General features: G+C 36.8%; 1 protein-coding gene across 2 annotated transcripts in view; it reads right to left on the bottom strand.

Annotated features, from left to right (window-relative positions):
* Positions 1 to 466: 466 nt before the first annotated feature.
* lrba (LPS responsive beige-like anchor protein) overlaps positions 467 to 27092 on the bottom strand; it is a 346257-nt gene continuing 319631 nt past the window's right edge. For both annotated transcript variants that reach the window (XM_036583833.1, XM_036583835.1), the window contains 4 exons: positions 21843 to 21941; positions 20276 to 20472; positions 4227 to 4378; positions 467 to 3612 (listed from right to left, as the gene is read on the bottom strand). In XM_036583833.1, the coding sequence (XP_036439726.1) occupies positions 3522 to 3612; positions 4227 to 4378; positions 20276 to 20472; positions 21843 to 21941 (539 nt within the window). In that variant the 3' untranslated portion in view covers positions 467 to 3521. The remainder of the gene's footprint in view (positions 3613 to 4226; positions 4379 to 20275; positions 20473 to 21842; positions 21942 to 27092) is intronic.

Here is a 27092-nt window from a genome sequence, read left to right as displayed (position 1 = left end):
TTGGGATTCCTCTGAGGGAATGTTTCAATTCTGTAGTTCATGTGCTGAAACAATCCTTATAACGTCAGTATGAACGTGTGGGCCTAAACTGCTGTACTGGTTTTTGTGACATCACTAAAACAAAGAATTCAAAGCAAGCTGTTTTTTGCAGTTTAGTTTCCATATATGGAGAAGTGAACAGTATGCCTGGAAACTAAAAATTACATAATACATCAAACTCTTGTATTTGACAAACAAATTGGCTATTTTATAGTGCTGCTGTTTATTGATTGTGTCTTCTGAACCTTCATGGCAATAGTCTGATACACTGACATCTGGTGGGCAATAATGGAATTATGTATTTGTTCAGTTATGTGATTTTAAGGTTTTTTCAAATGTGGCCTTTTGCTTATTCAAATCTATACCACAGTAGGAACCGTCACATTTTAGTGTATGCTGTACAAAAAACATGCAATTTAAAATAACCTCCAGGTACAAAAGTCCATTTTATTATTATAATTCATCACACACATTCCACTCTTGTTTGCCATAGTCAAACGACAATGATAAAGAAACAAACAAATGAAGAAGAAACAGTAGTTGTTTCCACACCAGACCAGACTCACTCCAGAGTGGAATTCTTCTCCTCATATGTCATCTGTAGGCAGTGTTTCATTACAGTTCACCAGTTTCCCCTTGAAAATTCAACAATTTTCCACAAGAGGGCAGCAAAAACACTTGGGTGCAAACAGATATTAAACTGTTAAAATCAGTCCTGAACATTACATTCAAACTCAACAGTTTAAAAAATCAAATGTACTAGATCAGGGAGAACACTTGAAAAACAGTGAAGTGTTTCTTTATCTTGCTCTCTATCTGCTGTATCTGTAGTGTGCAGTCGGTTACCATGGACGGTAATTTCCTCACGTTTCCTTGAACTAAGAAAAGCACCGACTCCAAACTCGGATAATAGAAGTCAAGAGGTAGATGCTGCCTTTCGTCTATAAGCCTTTATGCAAAACTTTTTATTTTTATATAAAAATTTAAATTCTATTGTCAAAATTTGTAAATTAGGCTGTAAATTTGCATAACTGGTTCATTGAGAGAGTTTTCCAGAGGGAAGAATTTGTAGTAATTCATTACCAGCATAGCAGTGTGGGTGGAGTTCTCACAGGCTCTGCCCTGATCGCAAACCTTCATAAGAACAGCTTTGGGAAGATGTTCTCTCATCCTAACACTTATACTGTTAGTGTAGAACGACTGGAGATTCAATTTCACATTATATTTGCGTTTTTTACATAATTCAGCATCTGCCCTTTGACTTCCATTCAGCAAGTTTTCTGTTTTATGCTGAGGGAAAGGTGCCAAAATTATTGTCTGTGGTAATCAACTGTACATTATGGGGGCAAAAAAGAGAGGTTAGGTTGACAGATGTTGGAGAACTCTTAAAAATAGAAGCCCATTGACTTCTATTGCATATGAGTCCGGGTTTTCTGCTCTTTTCTGAGTTGAAACGTGTTGAAATTACTGTCTGTAGTAATCGACTGTATGCCACTGATGGAGAAAATAGAGTTTGGTTGAAAAATAGTAGGCGTATTCCCTTATATCAGGTCAGCAGCCTCAGACTCTAGTCTAGTTATAAACCCGAGGAAGATCATGCATTTGGTGAATCAGTATATTAGTCAGAAGCAGATATTCTCTTTTCTGGACGGTCAAGAACTTGTGGACAACATCATTTCATGTTTAAGCCTCGTAACTATATAGATACATCAAAGACAGGCCTGGACGGCTGGTTGATTTGGTGATTTGGAGTTCAAAGACAACAACAAAAAAGATATAAAGAACAAATGATAATGTATGTCTTAGAAATCAGTCTGCCCACATCCCCCAAAAGCACTCTAACCCTCACAGTGCTCTTATTCTTACTAGAACACCACCTAAACCAACATTACTGATTATTCACCTACATACAGATTTCAGCCCTTTATTCAAAACACAGACCAACATGTTTACATGGAAGGATCATTAATATTCTACAGATAACTGACCAATGCAGGCTCCTCCCACAAACATATTATTTTGTAGCTACTGTTCTGAAGTTTAACAAAATGCTGGTAAAAATCCCATTCAACCTAATGAGAAACTGTAGCACCGTTGAATTGGCATGTAATCAAGGTTTTTAGGGATAAACATTAATTAATATTCCAAACAGAAAGTTGGTGGCTAGCTAAGTTAACATTGTAGACTGCAGTGCTAGCTACTGTAGCATTACTCTAGGGGATTTACATTGCTTGCTAGCTACTATACTGTTGCATGACTTACTCTCAGGCCAAAAACACTCTTCAACGCAGGCACATGAACGCAAACAACGATGCTCGGCCAATGCACTGCAAACGTACAGCCTTTCTGTACAAACTCACCGTGCCTTCTTACGATACTGTGGTGGTTGATGCACTCAGTGCTCGAGGAAAAATCAGTATGAGATCTATTGTTATTTCCACAGCAACAACAAATAAACATGTGGGCAGTAGCGGAATGTGAGCTGCTTTACCTGCTCTGTCAGCATGAAGAACCTCTACAGTATGGTTGAATTTACTCTACGGGATTACCTAAGGTTGCTACTTAGCTGTTATTACGTGGTCAACACCTCTAGCTACTGTAGCTTGAAACTAGGCAGGCCAAATTACCCACCATGCTGACGTTAGCTTTTATACAAATCCTAACAATTCAGTTTCTCTTTAGGTTGAATGAATAACTCGCTCTAAATACAGATATTGTGACGTAAACCTGTTGTGTTCTACAGCTTCTCATCAGGTAAAATGGGATTTTTAACAAGCTTTTAACAGCTTTCTGTAGAACACTTGACATGAAGGAACACATTTGTGGGTGGAGCCTGGAGAGAGCAGTTACTATTTATACAGGTTACACACACTGTTTCTAATGAAAAGCCTCTTATGGAAATGCAGATGCTAATGTATAGTACGTGTGATTAGGCAGCTATAACAAAGGAGGTTATATGTAGCAGTTTGTATTTAAATGCTTGACTTTTGCTCATTATTTTATTTTATTTTCTCAAGTTTTTGGGAGATCTAAAGGCAAAACTTGCAGATCATGCATACACATCAACCCCCTGAAAATAGTCACAGCATTATGAAATAAAGGAAAAAAAACCCACTCACCCAGCAGTACACAAATGTGTTCTATATCCGCACAATAGAATAGATTGTAATTAATGTAAATATACCTTCTAACTATTAACCTCTCTGACCCTGCTTTAGCATGAGGGCTGAGGTGAAAATAGATTTTACAGCTAAAAATAGATTTTTTTTGTCACTTTTTCCCCCCAAACACTAGGTACATAACCCCTCCCTAAGATATGAAATTTTCATATGATCTACAAAATATAGCAATGCCCTTTTTAAAAATAGCTATGCTAATTTGAATATTCAGAATACATTCAGTGTTCAGTATTCGATAGTGCCGTGGCAGCGCTGCCTAGTGACCCACTCTGAGTGATGTGTCGCTGTGGTAACTGTGCAGGTTCAGTATCTGGTTTGGTACTCATGATGCCATTTGTTAAAGTCATTATAGAAGAGAACGATGCTGCCAGAAGCCATTCCAGTTATTATACATCTACACAGAGAGAGAGAGAGAGAGAGAGAGAGAGAGAGAGAGAGAGAGACACAGACATGTTAAATGGTCACTTTGACAAACATTATAAAGTTTACATGGGCCAGTGTTGTATTTTAACAAAAGCCACAGTTAAAGTCAGTAATAAAACTAATTTTATGTGAAGTGAGCTCGTCTAGTTTACAGAGGCACATAAAACTGTTACCACTGACCTATTAAACACCTTCATATCATAGGTCTGTTTTACATCAAAGGATCTGATAGCCAACTGGTGTAACTCTGACATTTAAGCAACATCAAGGAAAAAAAGATGTTTTGAGCACATCTCGGACATATAAACGGAACTGTTCTGACCTTAAAACACACAGCCAATGACTGCAGACTATTTTGACTGTAGGCTATTTTGTTCAACAGGCATTTGGCACTATGGTGTAAACAGTAAACATGGCCTAAAACTTTACCAAATGTTTTGGTTGTGACAATTTTAGGGATGGAGTTTGAGACAGCCACCTCCCAATAGGAAGTACCCTATAAATTTTTACTGTGGGGCTGCAGTTTGAACGAATTTGGAAGAATGGTCTATAAAAACTAGTTTATATCAAATCTCAGTGTGTTACCTTTGGTCATTGGAGATGGCCATGGAGCGGATAGCTGCATCACACCCGGGATACGAGAAGAGCTGTTTGAGATCGTGAACCTGCCAAACGGACAGAACTCCACCATCTCCTCCACACAGCAGATACTGACCATCTTTACTGAGCAGCATTGCCTACCCAACACAGAACACACATACAGATACAACTCAATACACGGAGCTTTAATTAGAATAACAAGATCTCAACAGTATGAACTTTAATAATAATATTAATAATTACAAGAAGGTTCCAGCACTAAGTGGATACGCCCCTAATAATAGTAATTAGCATAGTATTAACAATTAATAATAATAATAATAATAATAATAATAATACAGGGAGATTCACTCAAAAGAGGCCCTGAATATTCTGTTGTATCTCCCGTTAGGATGAAGCAATCTGAACCGAAAAAATATGCTACATACCTTGACATATGTGTAATAGATTACATTACATGCGATGCTGGAAGTGATCTCTGTTTTCTGCCAGACAAATGAAGGGGTACAGGGGTATGCACCCAGAAGTTGCAAAAGGAGGTTAAACGTTGCGACGGCCGTCCAACGCCTACCTCATCGCTCTGACGCAGGGGCGTCCCAGCTTGTTCAAACGTCCATATACTGAGGAGCCCATTGCACGTTGTTTAGATCAGATTGCTTCATCCTACTGATTTATTATTATTATTAGTTATTACAGAATATTTGGGGCCTCTTTCGAGGGAATCTCCCTGTAATTACAATAAGTCAATTTTCAGGTTCCAACATTTTGCACTACATTAGGCATCAATAATAATCTAAATAAAGCCAGACTGAGCCTATAATTCCCCTTCCTGTAACCTGGTATCCTAAAGGTTGTGGGAACAAATAGCCTAGAAAAACCTCAAAACTAGAGTTGCAGTCATGAAACCTACACTTTATTCTCCACTCCACTCACTACTGAGTCAAATCAGGTACTTTACTGAAATTCATGAGAATTACAAATACAGGCACTGAAATAAGTATGGAGATCACGCTAGAGTGCATTAGAGAGAAGACTAAAAGATAAGAAAAATAAGATTTGAGATGACATTAGCGGCTAGCACGAATACAGAAATATGAGGCAGCTGGCATTAGCAGCTAGCACCAACAGTGAAATATGAGGTTGCTAGCATTAGCAACTAGCACCAATAGAGAAATATGAGGCAGCTAGCATTAGCAGTTAGCACCAAAAGACACTGATGAGGTGGCTAGCATTAGCAGCTAACCTATTTATAGAGCATGAGACAGTTAGCTGTGGCTGCTAGCAGCTTGTACAGAAAAATGAGGCCACTAGCAACTACCAACTTTAGAGAAAAGAAAGCTAGGATTAGCACTTAGCATTTTAACCTGTATAAATGCATATTAGATATGGATTAAAGTAATTAAATCAAATGTTTTCAAATGCAAAAAGTAAAAATGTCCCCAAGAAAACCAGCTGTCACAACAAGGTGTTAATTACTGGTGTCATTATTGACCCTGAAATTCTGTATCAGTGTATAGATGACATTACTTAATCTTGAGTCTGTATCTTCCAAACATACAGCAAACTGTAAAGAAACATCGAGAAGCGGAATTCTTAAAGATATTTTTTGCATATTTAATGTATTCACAGTTCTCTTTGCCACTTCCTAAGTGAAAGAGGTCGAGCAGTTTGGCCTACATTGGATCAGTCAGCCTAAAAGCTGCAATATTTGTAAAAACTTTACTGAGGAGAGCAGGATGGAGCCCAGACACCAAGTATACGCAAATGTTCTGTGTTTGGAACAACAGCAGGAGTACGAAGAGTATGATGAAGGCCTATTTACCAACTTTCCTGATCCAGAGAGAACCAGCAGTCCAGGACCCAAAATCAACAGTACGTAACAAAAGTTAATTTATTTAAACTGATATGTTTGGTGTCTGAAGGAGCTATGAGACTAATGTATCTAACATAGTGATAGGAAGTTGTTCAGCAACCTCTTATAGTGCTGATTATGTGGTTTCTGACACTGTTATCTATAAACATGGACTGGACTAAAGAACTTTGGCTTAGCTAAACACAGCAATAGAAGCAATCTAAAAGCCGGAGTGTTGTCCATTTTTATACAAAACATATGTCATATGTTAATACTATCGCTTTAATATCCATCATACTTTTTCTTTCTCTGTGTACTTATGTGTAGTTATTATGTGTTGACAAAGTTGCCATTTTTGCCACTTAAACAAAATTTCCCCTTAAAAATCAGTAAAGAACATCTGTCTAGAGCTATTTATCTATCCAGATAGCTAATTATCAATCAATGCATTATCACAATCAATTGAACTAGCAGTTTAGCGATCAATCAGTTAAGTATCTGTCCATTTAGTAAGTTATCAACAAAGTACATATATTTAACTAGCTAGCTAGCACTAGTTTGCTCTCTAGCCATCAATCGATGTGCTACCAATCTCAATCTACCTAGCAGTCGTTCAGTAAAGTACATGTATGAGTCTAGTTAGCTGTGAAAAGTACATTGATCTAGCTAGATAGTTAGCATTACATCTATCTAGATAACTATTTAGCTATCAATCAATCACTGTAGTAGTACTATCAATCTATTTAGAAGTCTATTAATGAAATAAATCTTCTTAGCTGTCAGTGAAGCACAGCTGATGCAGAAGTTTGTGCACCCCTGGTCGAATTCTATGTTTTGTTGATGGAAAGTGGAAACAGAGAACACACTTCTGCACATTTTAGTGTTTATTTGCTGAATTTAACATACTTGGAAAAACAATAAAACATGAAATGGGGCTTGTGTAAAATGTATAGCACATTTTATATTTTAAGTTTTATTTCAGCAAATAAATAGAAATTTTGGACTAAAAATGCTATGTGTAAGTGTTCACTGTTCTCTAACTATCTAGCTAGTGCTAGTAAGCTATCTAGGCTATAAATTCATGTAATACCATTATCACTCTATTTAACAGTCATTTAGCGAAGCGCATCTACATATTTAGCTTCAAGTACATCTAGGTAGCAATAGCAAAATGCTGCTCTTGATAGTTACTTATCTAGCAAGCAAACAATGTAGCTATCTATCTAGTTATCATTTAGTGGAGAACATCTAAAAGCAGGGTAAGTATAGTATACAGGCAGTAGCAACAGCAGGAAGTGCCTTAACTTTCAAATCTCAAATGCATTAAAAAGGCTGGCTTTACGTTTGACATTACAGCCCCAAGCTGAACAACGTTTGGGTATTTTCTACACTGCCAGACCCTCTGCTTACAAACATCTGGATTTCTCTAGTGTTCATATTAGCCTATGGACAACAACCACCATAAACATTATAACCTGTGTCACATGCATGAGTGTTACTGTGATCTTTTTTATTTTTGCACAAGATTCATTTCTCTTAGCAAGTGCAACAATATTTTCATATTGTACAGCCCTGATATCTATATGCCTCTTGCTCAGTCAGTAAGACATGAATATTTATTCTGCGACTACACTAACCACTTCATCCCCTGATTGTTTTCAGAGTGGAGAGGTTTTCTCCGTCAGCAGTGGTACAGCCACTGCAGCATGTCAGTGATGTGTCTGGGTCTGCTGTGTATTCTCCTGCTGCTGGCCATTGCAGTGCAGTCGGTCAGCAGACAGCAGCTAGAAACCAACTACTTTAACCTGACCAGAGAGAGAGACGAGCTGCAGAACAGATGCAAACAGCTGAACAAGACAGAAGCTCTCTAGTGGGATTACTGGTGCGTACATCCATGTGTGTGGGAGCAGAAATGCGAACCTTAAAATATGAAAATGGATCATTTAACCTCCAATTGATCTACAAAACAATTAAACAAAAATGTTTAATGCTATGACAGCTTATGTCATATGCTAATTGTTGGTAAGTTGACTCTAGTTAGCTGTCATAACATAAAACATTATGATGTCTGTTACGAAAGTTAACATTTCACAGGTGTTTGTTTACTCTGTGCTGTTACAGATGCTGAGCTGATGGAAACGTTCCTTCAGAATCTCTCTTGAGAGCTGAAGCAGACTGAAATAATAATAAATAATCTGCAGCTGCTTCACTCTTCTGTTTTCTGTACCTGTATGTTGTAGAAAGTTTTGACAGTGTATTTTGTATATTTTGATTGAAATATTGTTTTACACGTTATACACTATACTATTTTTTTATTCTCCTCTGCTTGATACACACTGAGAGTGTTTTGTTAAAGCTCTTTTTTGTTTTTTTCTCAGTAGTTTGAATTATTCAGTAACTATTATGAATTATTTACTCCATGAATTATTCAGAAACTGCTGTGATTCAGTATCAGTATGTATTCAGTATCTAACAAGAATGATTCAGTATCAACTATAAATTATTCAGTTTCTACTATGAATTTATCAGTAACTATTATTACTATAAATAAGAGCATCTCCTGTATAAGAGGTTGCTGAGCCACTATCTCTCTCCCCTCTGATGTGAACTGGAACAACACTTGTCCAACCAGCCCAGCAATCTTCACTCCAGTTTGCTTTGCTTTGCCTTCATTGTTAAATCTGTGAAAGCTTTATTAGACTTTGTGAAGCTGGTTAAAGCAGTGAACGAGTGCCGCATTTGTAATGTAGGATTAAGGTAACCATCTGTATTTTTTTATGTTTAGGTCAGTTAGATCTGTAATCATTAGGTGTTTCGTTTATTATTTTGGTGTAGACTCGTCCTTGATGCCATCATCCCAACTTGCAATAGAGCCTTTGAAGAAAATAAACCTGCAGTTTTCTGGTTTAAATGGTGTCTGGTGTATGGTCTGACAGCAAGTCTGGGGAGGGAGCCCACTCTCTTTTTTTGTTACGCACTGACCCTAGACCGGGTCATAACACAAGCTGGATAGTCCCTCTCCTCTTTAGCCTGGAGGACACTGGGTCCATGATTTCCAAAAATAATTTAGAATTTTGATTTGTTGGACCACAGGACACTTCTCCACTTCACCTCAGTCCATCTTAAATGAGCTCAGGCCCAGAGAAGATGGCAGTGTTTCTGGATCCTCTTTATATATGGTTTCTTTTTTACAATGTAGACCTTTAATTTGTGTTCACAGACGGTGGTTTTCAGAAGTGTTCCTGAGCCCATGCAGTGATTTCCATTACAAAATCGTGTCTGTTTTTTATGCAGTGCTGCCTGATGGCCTGAAGATCATGGCCAGTCTATACTGGTTTTGGGCCTGGTGCTTTGCATACAGAGATTTCTTCTTATTCTCTGAATCTTTTAATAATATTACATACTGTAGATGATGAAACCCCCAAAATCTTTGTTAAGATGGGAAATGTTACTCTTGAATTGTTGCACTTTTTGCCTGTGTAGTCTTTCACAGAGTGGTGAACCCCTTCCCATCTTTACTTCTGAAAGACTCAGCCTCTCTGGGATGCTCTTTTTATACCCAATCATGTTACTGACTTGTTGTATTAACCCAAGTAGATGTGAGATGTTCTACCAGGCTTTTTTTAGCCTTAAACAACTTTACCAGTGTTTTGTTACCCCTGTCTCAACTTTTTTGAAACATGTTTCTGGCATCAAATTCAAAATGGGTATATATTTTTCAAAAAACAATAAAATTTCTCAGTTTCAATATTTGATACGTTGTCTTTGTATTATTTTAAATTAAATATAGTGTTTAAATGATTTGCCCATTCTGCATTCTGTTTTTATTTACATTTTGCACAGAGTCTCAACTTGTTTTTGGAAACAGAGTTGTAAATTATACATATATACATTACAGTCTACAATAAATGATTCAGTACCTACTATGAATTATTCAGTAACTACTATAAATAATTTGGTATCTACAATGAATTATGCAGTAGGTACTAAGAATAAGTGACTAAGAATTATTCAGCATCTACTAAGAAATATTCAGTAGCTACTATGAATTATTTAGTCTATGCATTATTCAGTAACGACTATGAAAAATATGTGAATGCTCTGTAGTTACGAGAGCTTAAGGGGTTAAAAAATGAAAATATAACATACCTTCTGTATTTACCCTGAATGGTAAGAATAAACATAAAACTGAAAAATTCAGGAAATTCAAATTAATGCCACAGCCATTAGCATGATCTGTTTACTGCTAATGTGTTTCAGAACATGCAGTGCTGACCTGCTTGTTTTCTGCTGTTCTTTTGCTGAAAAAGACGCAGTCATGCGACCTGGCAGCAGTGTCAGCATGCCGTCTGCAACTAATTTGGCGCTGTAGATGGTTCAGTAAAGCTATCATATTTCATCATTACTCTGACCTTTGACCCCATCTTTCTGCAGACTGTAAATCTAACATGTTTCATAGATCAGCCTGTCGCTGTGTGCCTTCACTGATCCATCTCTATTACAAATATTCTACACATATGGAAATGCAATACACTGCAACTTATTGTCAGTATATTTCAAAATGTGAATATACTGTAAACTGTTTTCAACATATTATAATTTATATGGGGTAATATCAACAGTGAGCAACCCTCAGAGCATTCTAGGTGCTCATAGATTCAATGATTGGTGTTCAATGATTTTTGGTAAATGAAAAAATACATATGTGTAATATTTAGTTTTCTATTAATAATAATAATAATAATAATAATGATTTTATTTATATAGCACTTTTCATGCCAGACATGACAGACAGGTAATAAAACATAGTTATAGAAAAGATCATTAGTACTTAATTAGATTTAGAAGAAAATGAAGAAGATTAAATTACAAGATAGACACCACAAGACATTCAGTTTTAGTTAAATGCTAATTTAAAGAGATACGTTTTTAGGTGCTTCTAAAAAAATGAGCACTGAGCTTGACTGTCTAATAAAAGGTGGAATTGAGTTCCACAGTTTAGAAGCATAATAACTGAAAGAGGCCTCTCCATGTTTTCTGTATTATTGAACAGAATCTTCATGCTTGTTTAAACTCTATTAGTAAGCATTGTAGTAATACTCTTACTTCATTGTTAGGTCTTGTTTGTAAACAAATCATTTAAAATCTTTAAATGTCCAATGGAAAATGATCCAACCATTATTGTTTTCTCTTTGCAAGCTCTCCCATTGGTTAGGACTTCAGGAGCTGGAGTGAAGGCCTTACATGTTAGATTAACCACAAACATAATTAGGAAGTGACAGAGGAAACAACCAATCATGATTTACAACAGGTGGGGCCAGTTTCATGAGAAAAAACGTATCTTCTACAAGTTCTAGTTAATTACCAGCTAGATTTGCTTTCTGAAAGCTAGCATGCTAATTTTAAGGGCAGCCCCAGTTGACAGATTAGAAATCTGTTGATCTCTCAGTTGTGCTTAGATTACATTTTGTTGCCTAGAACTTGTAAAATGACAAAGCTGTGTCTATCGATCTATGTATCTATTTCGAAGTGCAGCTATGCAAGCAAACTTCCACTGTACACGTGTATGTAAATCAAGCCAGGCCTGAACATCAGATATACTGCTGCAGCTATACGTCCACAAATGTGTGTTGCACATATGCTGGACATACAACTCGCTACATTGCTAAATGAACTCCAGATGTTACCTTTTTTACTGCCTGATGATAAATCCCTCTGATACACCATGTAGACTGTGGTGCTGGTGTCCAAAACTAGGCCTTATTCGTAATAGAGTGCACTATTTTGGGCTAAAAGTAGTTTTAGACACAGTCTAAAATACTGCACCATACAGTGAATAGGGTGTAGTGTTTTTTTTTGATTGCTGATATGTCTCATAACAGACATAGTTCTGGGGATTGGGGGAAAGTGATATTTAAACAGTGCGCTAATTGATTAATAATTTCTTGCCAAAAATGTTTTATAGGCGTACAGTGCCACATAGCATGGATATAATTATCTGTGGTATTCTGTATGCAATGAGAACAGATTTCAGTGCTGGTAAATCCCATTTTAAACATCTTTTGTCCAGTGTAATGTATTCTGTGGGTGATTTTATGTTGTATGAGCTATAGATTAGCACCTGTAATCAAATGTATATTATTTCTGCATATCTGTAACCAGAAATCGGCACTGGAAGTGATGGATAGTTCTTCTTTTGATAGGAGTTTGTTTAGAGAGGATATATTCAAAAAATCTGAAATTGCGAGGGGTAGATCTAATGGATTTAGAGTCCCTTTAATTATGGAGCACAGTAAGGATTTTAGCTAGTGGAATTTGAGGAACTGATTGTTGCCAATGCCGTGGTTCTGGTTAAGATATGAGAATGATACCAGGGTATTGTTGTGGAAGATGTGTTTAAGGTGTCTAATGCCTTTATCAATCCAGGAAGCACAGTGCAGTGTTTTTTATTTATGACGATGTCAGGATTGTTACAAATGGGAGAGTTAATATTCAGAGAGAGAGGAGAGTTTGCACGAAGCTGTCAGAGTTGTTGTGATTATTGGATTTTTAAAGCAGACCTGTTTTTTCCATGTTTGGGTGATAAATGGTAGGTCTGCTATCTGGATATCTTTGCATAGTGTTTGTTCTACATCGATTCATGTGTAATCTCTCCGGTTGGGATTTATCCATTTTAGAATATATTGAAATTGGTTTGCAAGGAAATTGTAAAAGTTTGGTGCTTCTAAACCTCCATGGGTTTTTGAATTCTGTAATGTGGTCATTTTGATTCTTGGTGGTTTATTTTTCCAATAAAAATTAGAGATAGTGGTATCTAAGGTCTTGAACCAGGTTGTTGGAGGTTGAAGAGGTATCACTGAGAATAAATAGTTAACTTTGGGCAATACTGTCATTTTGATTAAAGCTATTCTACCAATGAGGGAAATGGGAAGGTTTATCCATCGTTGGAGATCATCAGTTATTGTTGGAATATAAGATGTCTGAAGCGGTGTATGACAAAGGTTCTTATTTATTTGTAGAACATAGGATTTGGACCAGTTAATTGTGTAGTCTGAGATTTCAGAATAATTTTCGATAGTTTGAATCATTTCTTTCATTGAGGAGGATAGGTTTTATAAGAAAATAGAATGTCATCTGCATATAAGCTAATTTTATGTTGAGTGTTTAACATCTGAATTCCTTCAATATTGACATTTTGGCATATTGCTGCAGCTAATGATTCTATAAATATAGCAAATAAGTGGGGAGATCCTTGTCTAGTGTCCCTGTGAAGAGTGAAACGCTGTGATATTATGCCGATAGTGGTTACAGTGGCCATGGGTGAGGTGTATAAGATCTTAATCTATTGGATAAATGACTCTCCGAAACCAAACCTGCGTAATGTAGCGAAAAGAAATTTCCAATTTACTTTGTCAAAGGCTTTTTCTGCTTCGAGGGTTACAATTGCTGTTTGTGATTCCTGGATGGCAGCATATTGGATAATGTTGAGTAGCCGGCGCATGTTAGTGGAAAAGTGTCTGCCTTTGATGAAACCTGTTTGGTCAGGGTGAATTAGAGATGGAATAACTGTTTCTATTCTATTAGCTAATGCCTTACTTATGATTTTTATATCCGTATTGATGAATGATAAAGGTCGATAACTGGTTGGTATGGTGGGATCTTCGTTGGGGTTGAGGTGGAGAGAAATTGTAGCTGTATTCATATCAGTGGGAAACCTCAAATTTTGTTTGATTTCCATTGTTAATTCAATGAAGAGTGGTGCTAATATTTGCGAAAAATGTTTGTAAAACTCTGGACCTGGTGCTTTATTGTTGGGCATTTAGTTTAGGGCTTTGTGAAACTCTTCTAATGATATTGGTTCTTCTAGTGACTGCTTTTGTTCTCCTGTTAGTTTTGGTAGTTTAATATTTTTGAGAAAAGTATCTTCCAGTTCTGGGTCATGGTCTGATAAATAAAGCTTTTCATTATTTCTTCTGTGGGTTTATTTACTATTGTCTTTTCTAATTCTTTAATTTTCTGCTGTAATGTTGTTACTTTTTCTATGTTCTTCTTTTTCTTATATGTACAATATGATATTATTTTCCCTCTTAATACTGCCTTTCCAGTTTCCCATAATATTGTACATTGGATTTCTGGGGGTCATTTATTTCTAGAAAGGATGCACACATTCTCTTTTGATGTAGGTTGAAAATTCAGAATCATTAAGCAAAGATGTATTAAAATGCCACCTTAGAACTGGTTTATGTTGTTTTTCTTCCCAGATGATTGAAACAGGGGCATGGTCGCTTATTGTAATGGGGTGAATTTGTGTATGCTTGATATTCTGATTGAGTGAGTTGCTTATTAGAAAGTAATCTACACCTGAGTATGAATGATGGACTGGTGAGTAGAATGTGAATTCTTTTGTGTTGGGGTGTTTTAGTCGCCAACCATCGGCAAGATCAAACTCGCTCATGAACTGTTTTATTGTTTCTGTAGATTTCCAATTCCAAAATGATTCTAGGGTTGGTTGTTCTGTCTAAACTTGGATCGATGACTGTGTTAAAATCGCCACCAATTATAATTGGAGAGTCTGAAAGATTTGAAAGTTGTTCAAAAACGTTCTGAAAAAAGGTGGGATTATCAGTATTAGGGCCGTAGATATTTGCAATAGTCATTGTATTGTTGTTAATAGTAATATTTATTATGATGACTCAACCTTCAGCGATAGTTGAATAGGTTGTAGTTTTGGACACAGCTCAAAAGAGTGCACTATTTACTGGATAGAGTACGGTTTAGGACAGTTTTGGCCCAAAACTACAACCTATTCACTGCATGGTGCACTATTTTAGGCTGCGTTTAAAACTACGCATCGTTCACTTTTAGTGCACTATTTTGGACAGTGTCAAAACTATGCCCTATTCACTATTTGAGGCTGTGGCACAAACTGCCCTATTCACTATCCAGTGCACTACAGAGTGTCTTAAGCTATACCCTATTCACTATGTAATAATGCACTGATGTGTCCAATAGTATGCCTTGGTCAATATATAGTGCACTATTTGGGGCTTTCAAAATGACATCCTATTCACTAGGGCTAGGATTATTTTTGGATGTGTCTACAGCAATTTGTTATATATTGCAGTTTTTTGGTTTGGTTTCTGTTTCCAAAACTCCAACCTGTTCATTTTTAGTGTTCTAATCTGTTCCCTAACAATTTCCCTGTTTTACTGTAGTGTGCACTATATTTTGGGCTGTATCCAAAACTACTCCCTACCCACTATATGGTGCACTACTTTGGGCTGTGCCCCAAACAATGTTCTATTCACTATATGATGTTTTGTACAAAACTACATAGCTAACTGAATTGTGAGTAGGGCATACTTTTGGAAAAAGACAAGCAAACATGGAATACCCACAATGCCATGTTCCATATGCAATGTAATTGGACTACTGTCTCAGAGTGATGAGCAAACCTGTGTAATGTTAGTTTAATCACAAACTTTGTTGCCTATAATAGTGTTCTGTATAGCACTTCAATGTAGAGAATAGTGATTAGTGTCATTTCGAACAGAGCCAGTGATCAGTAAGTACTTTCTGGCTGTGGGCTATGTCTTGGCCTGATCTTTAGAGGGGCTTTCCAAAGCCTCGCAGACCGATGGAGTGTATGTTTGGCCAGAGGGGCCTAAGCTGCCTCAGCCAATCAGAATCAAACCTGAGCTACACTCTGTTCTCTTCTACAGCGCCGGATTCCAGCAGCGTCAGGCTGACAGAGGGCCAGATTTATCTACTCTTCCTCTGCCGTTACAGTTTTAGAACTGTCCCGGGACACGCAGATAATAAACTACTGCAGGAGTTTTTTATTCACTATGGAGACACTGCAGTACAAACCCAGAACTCTCCCCTTACTTAATCTGGGAGAGACTGGAACTGTGCTAACATCTACTCCACACTCTACTTAATATCTAAAATGGTATAATGCATTATTTGTATTTGTATTACATAGAAAGCTACATTGCAAAGTACCTATTATACAATGCAGACTAAAAACAATAATAATACATGATAGTTTTAGGATATATATTATTTAATGTTATATTTAACAAAGTATATTAAAAATGTCATATTATTTAATAATATACTTTGTGTATGATGAATGGTAATGAATATACAATAAACTACAGACAAATTTAAGTTTCCCAGGTCTTAGTCTTGACTCAGACTTGACTACTACAAAGTCTCAGTCTCACCACTTTCTCTTGACTCCTTCTTGACTCAGACTCAGCCTCAGCCTTGACTCTACTTGAGTTGACTGCTACAAAGTCTTGGTCTTGACTCTGACTCAACTGCTACAAAGTCTCTGTCTTGATTCGGACTCAATATATCCAGGTATCGGCCTTGACTCAGACTCAACGTACCCAGGTCTCGATCTTGACTCGGCCTCGTTGTATCCCAGTCTCGATATTGACTTGGGCTTGCCTCTAATGCTCTTGACTACAACACAGGTGTTTACTAAATATTTTATTGTTTAATTGAATCAGGCACTGAGACTCTTATTTTGATAGTGTTATCATTCATTCTGAATGTGATTAAAGCTATTATGAGTGGAGTGCTGAATGGTTACATTTATGTTCTCAGTGCATATGTTTAATAATTCCAATCATTTCTTAATTATGATGCGCTGTATCACCAGCTGTGTCCTGAATGAAGGCAGATTTAACAGTACAAATTAGTTATAGCTAAATTACAGTCATGCATTCTCGGGGTGCAGCATTTATGACGTGTCAGGTTTGCATCTGAATTGTTCCTCTTGCATGCAGCACTTTCTGCTTTTAACATTGTAATCATCAGTCTGGGCTGATTTTATAGAGCTTATGTTGGATAACCAGCCACAGTGTCTGGAGTGTGAAGCTAATCTACCTGTCAGATGTAAATATTTAGCTGCAGAAAAATTAAATAAACGATTTATGGGTCAGATTTATTTTTTACATTGTTAATATAATTTAAAGTTTTAGCCAGAGTGTCCCTTTAAGCGAAGAACTAGATCAGTACTGGATCTCCAGCCGAGACGCATCACATCACTTGCAGGAGCAAGTGATGACAGCAATTGAGTACTGGACTACACTAAGAGAAGCTCCACACAGAGTGCTGGATTACAATGACAGAAGCACTATACCGAGTACTGGATTACACTGAGAGAAGCTCTATACTGAGTACTGGACTACACTGAGAGAAGCACAACACTGAGTACTGGATTACACTGAGAGAAGCTCCACAGCTCATAATTTCACTTAGATATGCAGAGGAGGGCAGACTCAGACCAATTCATCATCCTCCTCTTCCTCTATCTGTTCTGTCTCAGAATTCTCCACTGCTAAACAGCACAACTTCTGCTCTTCCAGAAGATTTTATTTAACCCCCGTATAGCTCCCCCCACGCTGTTTACATCTTCAAACATCTTCTCTTGCACTCTGTTCAATTATTTATGACTCAAGCTGAGAAACTGTGTGGAAAGTGCTGATTCCAAACTTTCAATCCAAACCACATTTCAGTTTAATCCATGTTTATAGATAACACTGTGTGATACAGCATCTTATAATAAAGTCCATTAGAGATTACTGAACAGCTCCACACGGTGTGAGGCACAAAGCTAAAGTTCACTTCCAATTCTTTCCTGCTAGGCTTCCGTCTGCATTCTGCTGAAGGTCTCTTGGCATTCTGCAGGGGTTCTGCTGGAGTTTAGCTGCCATTCTGCTAAGGTTCTGCGGTGTGTCCTAAACACCAATATAATCCAAAATGGTTGCCACAACTCTCAATAACAGCTACACGGTCAGTCTGTAACACTAAACAGCACTGTTGCCCCCAGTGACACCAGACAGAACACAGAGCCTTTTTTTATCCCTCTCTCTCTCTTCTTCGTTTCTGCAGATCTTTCTGTTTTAGGCCAAGTTCTCTCTAGAGAGGCTAATAACTGTATTTATAGAGGCATTATTGCAATCAATTGTGTGCGGATAGTCCAGGAACCAATCTGCTACAAACATTATTGTTAAAAAAAATAAATAAATAAGGTTACAATACAGCTGAGAGGAAAAAATGCTGTATTAATGCCAGAAGAACAGCACAGAGCCAAAAACTGTTAGCAAAGCTGGCTGGATTAAAACAAATCATTCCAGCTATCTAACATTAATTAAAGTTGCATGAAAGTTTTAACATGTAAAGCCAGTCTTAGTTATCCAGGTGAAACCTCTTACACAAATAGCTGTAGACTGCATAATTTCCATGCAACCTGCTAGTTACAAAAAGTAATTTAAATACTTTTAAAGGGTCACATGCAACACATTTGATTATTCCACTTGTTAGCAAGATTAGTAGCTAGTATTTTTCTTCATCACTGTAATTCTGCAAAGGTTCTGCAATGTTCTTCTGGCATTCTGCTGCGGTTCTACTGGAGTTTTGCTACAGTTATGCTATGTTCTGCATTACGGTCTCACTTTATTTTAAGGAACATATATCAGGGATTCATTAAAGTCTTGTTTTCTTTTTGTTCAGTAAAATCCAAAATAGACTCTTTTAAATGATTTTTCATTATGCCTTAATAATAATTGGAGGTCTGCTATGTCTACCATCAATAATTGCATTTTTATATAATCCTGCAAAATAAACTCTGTTACCTTTGTTACACTGGGTTATTACATAAATTTACATCTTATACGTGATTGTTAGAAGTTGTAGATAGTGTCAAGTTTATTGTCTTACTGAGTTTGTTGCTTCAGTGTTTAGTTTTCTGAATTGCAGTTTTAGTCATTAACAAAAGAGGCTAAAAAGTCAAAAATGTTCACCCTTTTCAAAATATAAGGTATTCATGTTCAAAAACATAGGATGTAAACCGACACCAAAATTGATGTAGCTTTTTATTTAATTAGTAATGAATAAAACTGCACTTAAGAATATGGGGCACAGCCTTATTATGAATTATTACTGATTTATTAAACTTGACACTACTTACAATAATGCAATTTCATTGAACGATTAATTATTGTCTCTTATTTATTCAATAGAATCATTCTTTTATTTTAACACTGCAAGTATTACAGCACTACTCTTGTTTTGTTGTTTAAGGCAGAATGGAAAATTCAAATAAGAAGCTAACTTCAGCCTCATCAGAAAGTGCCCGTGCTGCAGTTAGCTTAGTGCTAACAAACTCAATTCTATATGCACACTAGCAGAGGTTGGCACTATCGTTGAGGTGGATTTTTCCCTTTGATTTGACATTCATGGCCCAAATTGAAGGCCTAGTTCTAATAGTCACGGTTCACCAGTGGATACATAAAAGTTTCATGTACACATAATTACTGTGTTTTGCTCTTGTTGCATGTACTTGTACTATTTGTGTGAAAGTCTCACTCAGATAACTGAAGCGGTTAGCATTAGCAGGTGATCAGGTTTTCCCAGCTGGCCTAAATGAAAATAAACGATAGTCGGACACAGAGAGGAAGCTAATCAGGCTGGGAGCAGCTCAGGGCAATGAGAGCTCTGGAAATAGGAAGCAGGTGTGAGCTGTGTGTATTTTCCCAGGCCAGCTAAAGAAGGAATAAAGAACGAGGGAACTGCAGGATATCTCAGAGCACTGCCCACCGGTGACTAATGTAGCCCCTCACTCGCTCTCAACCACCTCTCTCACATATTTACACACATCACAGTGAACATCTCTCTGTCTGTCTGACACTGCACATCAAAGAGTGACAGGGACAGAGCGAGGGTGTGCAAAAAAAGAGACAGAGCAAGAACAGAGAGTGAGAGAGAAAGTACAGTGGGAGAGAGAGAGTAAAGAGAGAAAGAGTAAAGAAAAAGTAGAGAGTACAGAGAGAAAGAGAGTAAAAAGAGAATAAAGAGAGAGTAGAGAGTACAGAGAGAGAGAGTAAAAAGAGAATAAAGAGAGAGTAAAAAGAGAATAGAGAGTACAGAGAGAGAAAGAGAGAAAGAATAAAGAGAAAGTAGAGAGTACAGAGAGAGAGAGTAAAAAGAGAAAGAGTGAAGAGGGTAGAGAGTACAGAGAAAGTAAAAAGAGTGCAGAGCAAGAGTAAAGAGAGAAAGAGAGTGCACAGAGAGAAAAAGAGAGATAGCCTTGATACTGGAAGAAACGTTCTCTGAGCAGGAGTGTGGATATAAATAATGTACATGTTTATCAGACTTTTCTGTTTACCCTGATCTTGTCCTCCAGCTCTCTGTGCTGCAGTAGTTTTCCGTTGATGGTGTAGGTGCAGAAGTGTCCCTGTTCGTAGTATATAACACAGTGACCCTCAGTGGAGGCCTGCAGGAGCCGTGGCCTCATGCAGCCCTCAGGACCCTCCAGCGTCCGCAACAGCTCTCCATTCATAGAGTGGATCAGACACGGACCCTCTGATAACACAAACAGGATCAGTCATGCTATCGAACATTCACTATTATTTTTCCAGCTGAGTTCTTTTTTAAATGTGGGTTGTGACATAGCATAAGTGTATCGATATTTATGAATTTACTTTTATATGGTGCATGTACTTGCAAGTAAAAAAGATACTGCATTCAAGTCTGAGAGCGCCACATTTTACATCATCAAGTAAATGTTCTAATAGTCAGGGTTTACTTGCTATCTATTATTACTTGTATAAAAAGTTGCATTGGAGGAAAAAACCTCTGGTCCAGTCTGGCATCACTCTGGTTCTTCTGCGTAGCGCACATTCAGAGGTACCACTCATGCATTAGTTTATCATCCAATATCGTTTATCAATAATTTTCTAAGTGAAAATAGGTTAACTCATCCTCTACAGAAAACAAACTTCTAAACATTTTAATGCACAATGACTGCTTATTTGCTGAATATGATATAATGGGCGAAAAATGGCTTCTGTAAAACATATGGCACATTTTATATGTTTTATTTTTTCCCAATACGTTAAATAAGATCTATTTTATTCTAATATTACAGAGTTTTTCAATGTTTTAACTTGCAAAAAACAAGATGTGCCAGATCAATCTTGGCTGCTTAAAACTGTAAATAAGAGAGCCATATACAACCCTGTTTTCAAAAAAGCTGGGATGCTGTGCAAAACGTAAATAAAAACTGAATGCAGTGATGTGCAAATCATTTAAACTTTACATTTCATTAAAAAAGTACAAAGACAACATATCAAATGTTGAAACTGAGAATTGTATTGTTTTATTATTGTTATTATTAAATATACAGGGTGATTCAAAAAGATTCATCCAATTTCAAAATGATTCATTTCACTTGTAAATCATTACAGAACAATGCAGTAAATTGTAAATGGTTTACGTGAGCATAAAGTTTATTATGTAATTTTACATGTGCTCAAGTCAAATTCGTCCCATACTCGATTGAGCATGTCAAGTGTCACTGTACTCACGGCTCTTTCAATGCGATTTCGGAGATCATCCAGTATTGTTGGGAGTGGTGGCACATAAACAGAATCCTTAACATACTCCCACAAAAAAAGTCACACAGCGTCAGAGCTGGTGATGCTGATGACCTTTTTCTTGGAACTGCTGGTACCAACGGTGAATGCTCTGAGCTGTTGGAGGTTCACTGCCATACTGACATTCACTGTTCACTGTTCACTGACATACCCCTCTTTCAGTTGGTATGTGATTGGTTCCTATGCACCTCACGGTTGTAAAAATCTGGTGCTTTGAAATCAGATTAATCTTTTTGAATCACCATGTACTGACAATAGTACATTTTATAGCATTCTGTGTCTGTGTGTGTATCTTACCTTTGGAGCCGCTGATGACCAGTCCCAGCTCTGCACAGACACTCGCACAAGTCACTTCACAGTCATGACCGGTCAGAATTGCTCGAGGAGTCACAAATTCTGCAAAACATGCATACAATTGGATATAAGAAACATTGCAGTACTTCTGTTGACCACTAGAAACTAGACAGCGAAATCCATATATAAACATGCAATACAGTGGTCTTATTTTATAGCTTCTTCTATATCACTTTTATTATTTGAGCCACCTGATAAAAGCACAGAATTAGGGCTCGGTTAGGATTAGCAATGCACTGTAAGTTATGGTAATGGTTTTCTGAAACTTGTATATGTATCTGTATATGTGCCTTGTCTCCGTATTTGAAGGGGAATTCCACCTTTTTTTCCAAAATAAAACTGTTATGAAATTGTTCAGATGTGAACAAAGTGATTCAGAGTCGCGTGTGATTGTAGCGGGTAGGAGCGGGAAAATCGGTGCTAGGTTTTGCGGCGGGAGAGGGCAAGAATCACACTAGATTTTGCAGGTGCAGGCAAACGTGATTAGCGGTTGCCTCAACCTCTCACACAGACACACAGAGTCCTAACTAGAGCAGTGAATGTGCTGTAAGGCTGAAGTTTGCGTTCTGCTCAACAGCAGAGTGGATTACAGGCCTGAAACCTGAACAGATCAATAAATCTGATATAGTGCAGTATCAATTAGCATTTGTTCTGTGGTAAAACGACATCTGTATCTGTCTAAAACGCTATTCTAATTAATGATGTTCTTTGACAGTTTCAAATAAAACCCAACTATCTTGTAATTTAAGAGTCTTCTTAATACGTTAATAAGTTTGGATTCACGTGCCATTTTTATAGTTTGGTTTGTTCAATATTTAAAGAAATCTATGAACAAGACGTTATTTAATGATAGATACTATACTGTATTTGTTCTGCCTAGACATTTTAACACCATTTTTGAAAACATGGTGAATTCTGGATATAAATTCTATTAGATCTTCTTCCTTAGTAATTTCTACAGCACTGTCCATGATTATGGACACATCTAATAATTCTACATTTTTCTTTACAGTAGAGTCCTACTGATTATCTGAAACCTGTGAAGTTGTTCAGGATCAGCAGTTTACACATCACGAAATATGTAAATGTAAGAGACCTATTTTTGCATACTTTTCCAGACCAACATCATAAAAAACAAAGAACAAAACAATTTTGTCCTCCAATGTACAAACAATGTAAAGGTACAACAGTGGTTTTAAGGTTCAATTGAGTACCTTAAATCAGTTTAAAAGTATCACTACATTCACTTTCCTAAAGGAAAGATGCATGTCTGTACTGTTTTATAACTCTTTAATAGAAAAACAAAATAAAAGGACTGGAGTCTTGACAGGACTTAAAACAAACACACAAGCAAACACTTCAAACAAAGAATTGCAACTGAATATGGTACAACTGTGTTCTCTGACTAAAGGTACTGAAGACCTACACTTGAGAGTTCCATCACAGTGACAGTGTTTGGACCCAAAAAAGTGCAGTTTAGTACCCTAAGTACCTTTTCCTGACGATGTGAAGTCCAGAATTAGAATCTCCAACGTGCAATTCCTTCTGTTTTCTCTAGATGGCAGTACAGTCCGCAGAATCTCACTGCTGGACACTTATCTCTAGTTCTCCTGCAGCTGATCTGGAATCAGCTTTAATGCTACAGAGTTCTTTCATTTTAAAGTGCTGAATTGAACCTATATATATACCAGTTTGACAATATTTCAGACATCTGCATGTCTTAGTTTCTATGTTTATTAGTTAACTGCTATTCTTTTAAATATGTATTAATGCCAGGGTACAAAGAGCTCTCAGCTAACACACAGACTTTTTACAATTTATTAAGAATTTACACCAAACCTGAACTGTAGCTTGAAACCTTTATATTTACATTTATTTATTTAGCATTAGTACAACTAACAATCTCTTTATATGTCTTTAGACCTACTTTAAATTCCAGTTTATTGTTTCTGACTATTGTATGAACTAATGCTGTATTCCTAAGTAGGTATGTTGTGCTGTGAGTTGTGTAATTATGTGCATTTACTGTATTTATATATTATTGTAATTATACATATGGAGTATGAAATAATGTGTATATATTGTATTTATACATTACTGTAATCATATATATGGACTGTGTTTGAAAATGTCTGTTATTGTGTGTAAATTTCATGAAGAATGGACAAAAAGAAACAGCACAAAATGACTTGGAAAAAAGTCTGGTTCCATTGACTTACATTACACACAAGTGTGTTTTTTCCGTCTCCTGTAAAGTTATTATTATTTTGGAGATACAAGGTTTTCTTCCGACAACAGCGATATATTTATTGTGTTTATATATTCTTGGATTTATACATGTAGAATGTGTAATTAGATGTATATACTGTATTTATATATTACTATACTTATACATACAGAATGTGTTATGATGTGTATTAATTGCATTCATAAACTGATGTAATTATACGTATAGACTGTGTAATTACATGCATTTTTTGCATTTATAAACCAATATGATTTAGCTAACTTAGCTAACTTTTGAGCTAGCTAGTTAGCTGTCTGTGTTGTTATTTAGCTATCTGTCAGTATGTCTGTACCTATTTATCCAGCTAGCCAGCTGTGTATGTATCTAGCTAGTTATCTATTACAAGCTAGCTAACTGTCTCTCTGAGTGAGTCTTAAATGTCTCCCTCCTAAATGATAAGCTTATTTAAATCTGCCACCAGATATTACGCTGTGTGCATGTCACTGCTTACCACAGTAAAATCATTTTATCAGTTTTAGTGTGTAGAACCAGAGCATTCTGTGAGCTACTGTGTTTCTATCACTGTGTAAAAGATTTCTTTAATCATGATAAAGTATGACTTGTATTCCTATTCATGTGTTTCACTGATCAGAAAAAGAGCTTGTGGGATAAAAGCCCTATTGGGATGGCATTAATTTTCCATGGGGAGGTGGAGTAGTGCCAGTTTACCACAGGAAGTCTGTAATGTTTATGACCAGTTGGCAGAGGATAAGAAATCCCAGCATAAATGACAGAGAAGGGAGTGGCTACACGATATATGCACCACCTTTATTCCAGAAAAGAGCTGAAAACACATCAAAGCACTGAACTTAGCCATTGTTTCTAACCACTTACCTTTTTGTCATAAGTGAATGCAGTGCGTCATTAGCATTGTCATTAGCTTGGGAATGTACAGCACACAATCAACCTCAAGGAATGAAACCATTTTTACTATAATTTTTACATGTTCTGAGTTGTACACGAGACAGGACAGGGCCGTTACATATTAACTTGATTTTAGCAATGAGGAACACAAGTAAACGCTTCGTTAAGGGCTTCCATGACTAAGAAACTGATTTTCCACAGACTATAACAAGATTTTTGTCGACATATCAATTAGAAAGGGATTAATATAACCTGAGGTCATTTTTACTGCTTCTTTTATATAACCCCATTTCCAAAAAGTTGGGACGCTGTGCAAAATGTAAATAAAAACAAATGCAATGATGTGCAAATCATTTAAACCCTTCATTTCATTGAAAATTCTTCAAAGACAACATATCAAATGTTGAAACTGAGAAATTTTATTCCTTTTTGAAAAATATATGCCCATTTTGAATTTGATGCCAGCAACATGTTCCAAAAAAGCTGGGACAGGGGGCAACAAAAAGCTGGTAAAGTTGTGTAATGCTTAAAAAACACCTGGTAGTTAATTGGCAACAGGTCAGTAACATGACTGGGTATAAAAAGGGCATCCCCGAGAGTCTCTCAGAAGTAAAGATGAGGAGGGGTTCACCACTCTGTGAAAGACTGCACAATCAAATAGTGAAATAATTCAAGAATAACGTTTCTCAACATAAAATAGCAAAGAACTTTTGCTTTTCATCATCTACGGTACATAATATCATTAAAAGATCCAGAGAATCTGGAGAAAACTCTGTATGCAAAAAACAGTATTTGCTGGCCATGATCTTTGGGCCCTCAGGCGGCACTGCATTAAAAACAGACATGATTCTGTAGAGGAAATCAGTGCATGAGCTCAGAAAAACTTCTGGAAAACACTGTCTGTGAGAGACAGAGTTCGGCGCAGTATCCACAAATGCTAATTAAAACTCTTAAACGCAAAGAAGAAAGCACATATAAACAGGATCCAGGAATGATGCCACCTTCTCTGGGCCCAAGCTCATTTAAAATGGACTGAGGGGAAGTGGAAAAGTGTCCTGTCGGCCAACAAATTAAAACCTGAAATTCTTTTTGGGAATCATGGACACTGTGTCCTTTGGGCTAAAGACCACTCAGCTTGTTATCAGTGCACAGTTCAAAAGCCAGTATTTATGATGGTATAGAGGTGCATTAGTGCCCATGGCATGGGTGACTTGCACATCTGTGAAGGCACCATTAATGCTGAACGATATATACATGTTTTGGCAATATATGCTGCCATCCGGATGACGTCTTTTTCAGGAAAGGCCTTGCTTATTTCAGCAAGACAATGCCAAACCCCATTCTGCATGTACTACAACAGCAATGCTCTGTATTAAAAGAGTCCGGGCGCTAAATTGACCTGCCTGTGGTCCATACCTGTCACCACTGATAACAGTTTGGCACATTATACAATGAAAAATGCAACAAAGAAGACCCTGAATTGTTGAGCAGCTGAAATCCTATGTTAAGCAAAAATGGGGAAACGTTTCACTTTCAAAACTACAGCAGTTGGTCTTCTCAGTTCCTAAACGCTTACAGAGTGTTGTTAAAAGAAGAGGTGATGAAACACAGCGGTAAACATGCCCCCGTCCCAACTTTTTTGGAATATGTTGTTGGCATCAAATACAAAATGGGTATATATTTTATATTTATTAAAAAACAATAACATTTATCAGTTTTAACATATGATATGTTGTCTTTGTACTATTTTCAATGAAATATAGGGTTTAAATGATTTGCGTATCATTGAATTTTGTTTTTATTTACATTTTGCACAGCATCCCAACTTTTTTGGAAATGGCGTTGTAGAAGTTAAAAGGCACTGAAATCTTTACTGATGCGGGAGCAAAGGCTGTAAAAATGACTGACATGGAGCATTCAAATGCCAAAAAATGATGTTACCCCACCTCCTTATGTAAAACTAATCCTGTTCCAACAGGGCTAAAACTGAATAAAAATCTACATTTTTGGCTTTCTTTATATACCAAAAAAGGTTTAACAGC

This window comes from Colossoma macropomum, unplaced genomic scaffold, assembly GCF_904425465.1.
Source record: "Colossoma macropomum unplaced genomic scaffold, Colossoma_macropomum, whole genome shotgun sequence".
NCBI lineage: Eukaryota > Metazoa > Chordata > Actinopteri > Characiformes > Serrasalmidae > Colossoma > Colossoma macropomum.
The sequence above is the reverse complement of the archived record's forward strand: the minus strand, read 5'-3'. Positions and strand labels throughout refer to the sequence as shown.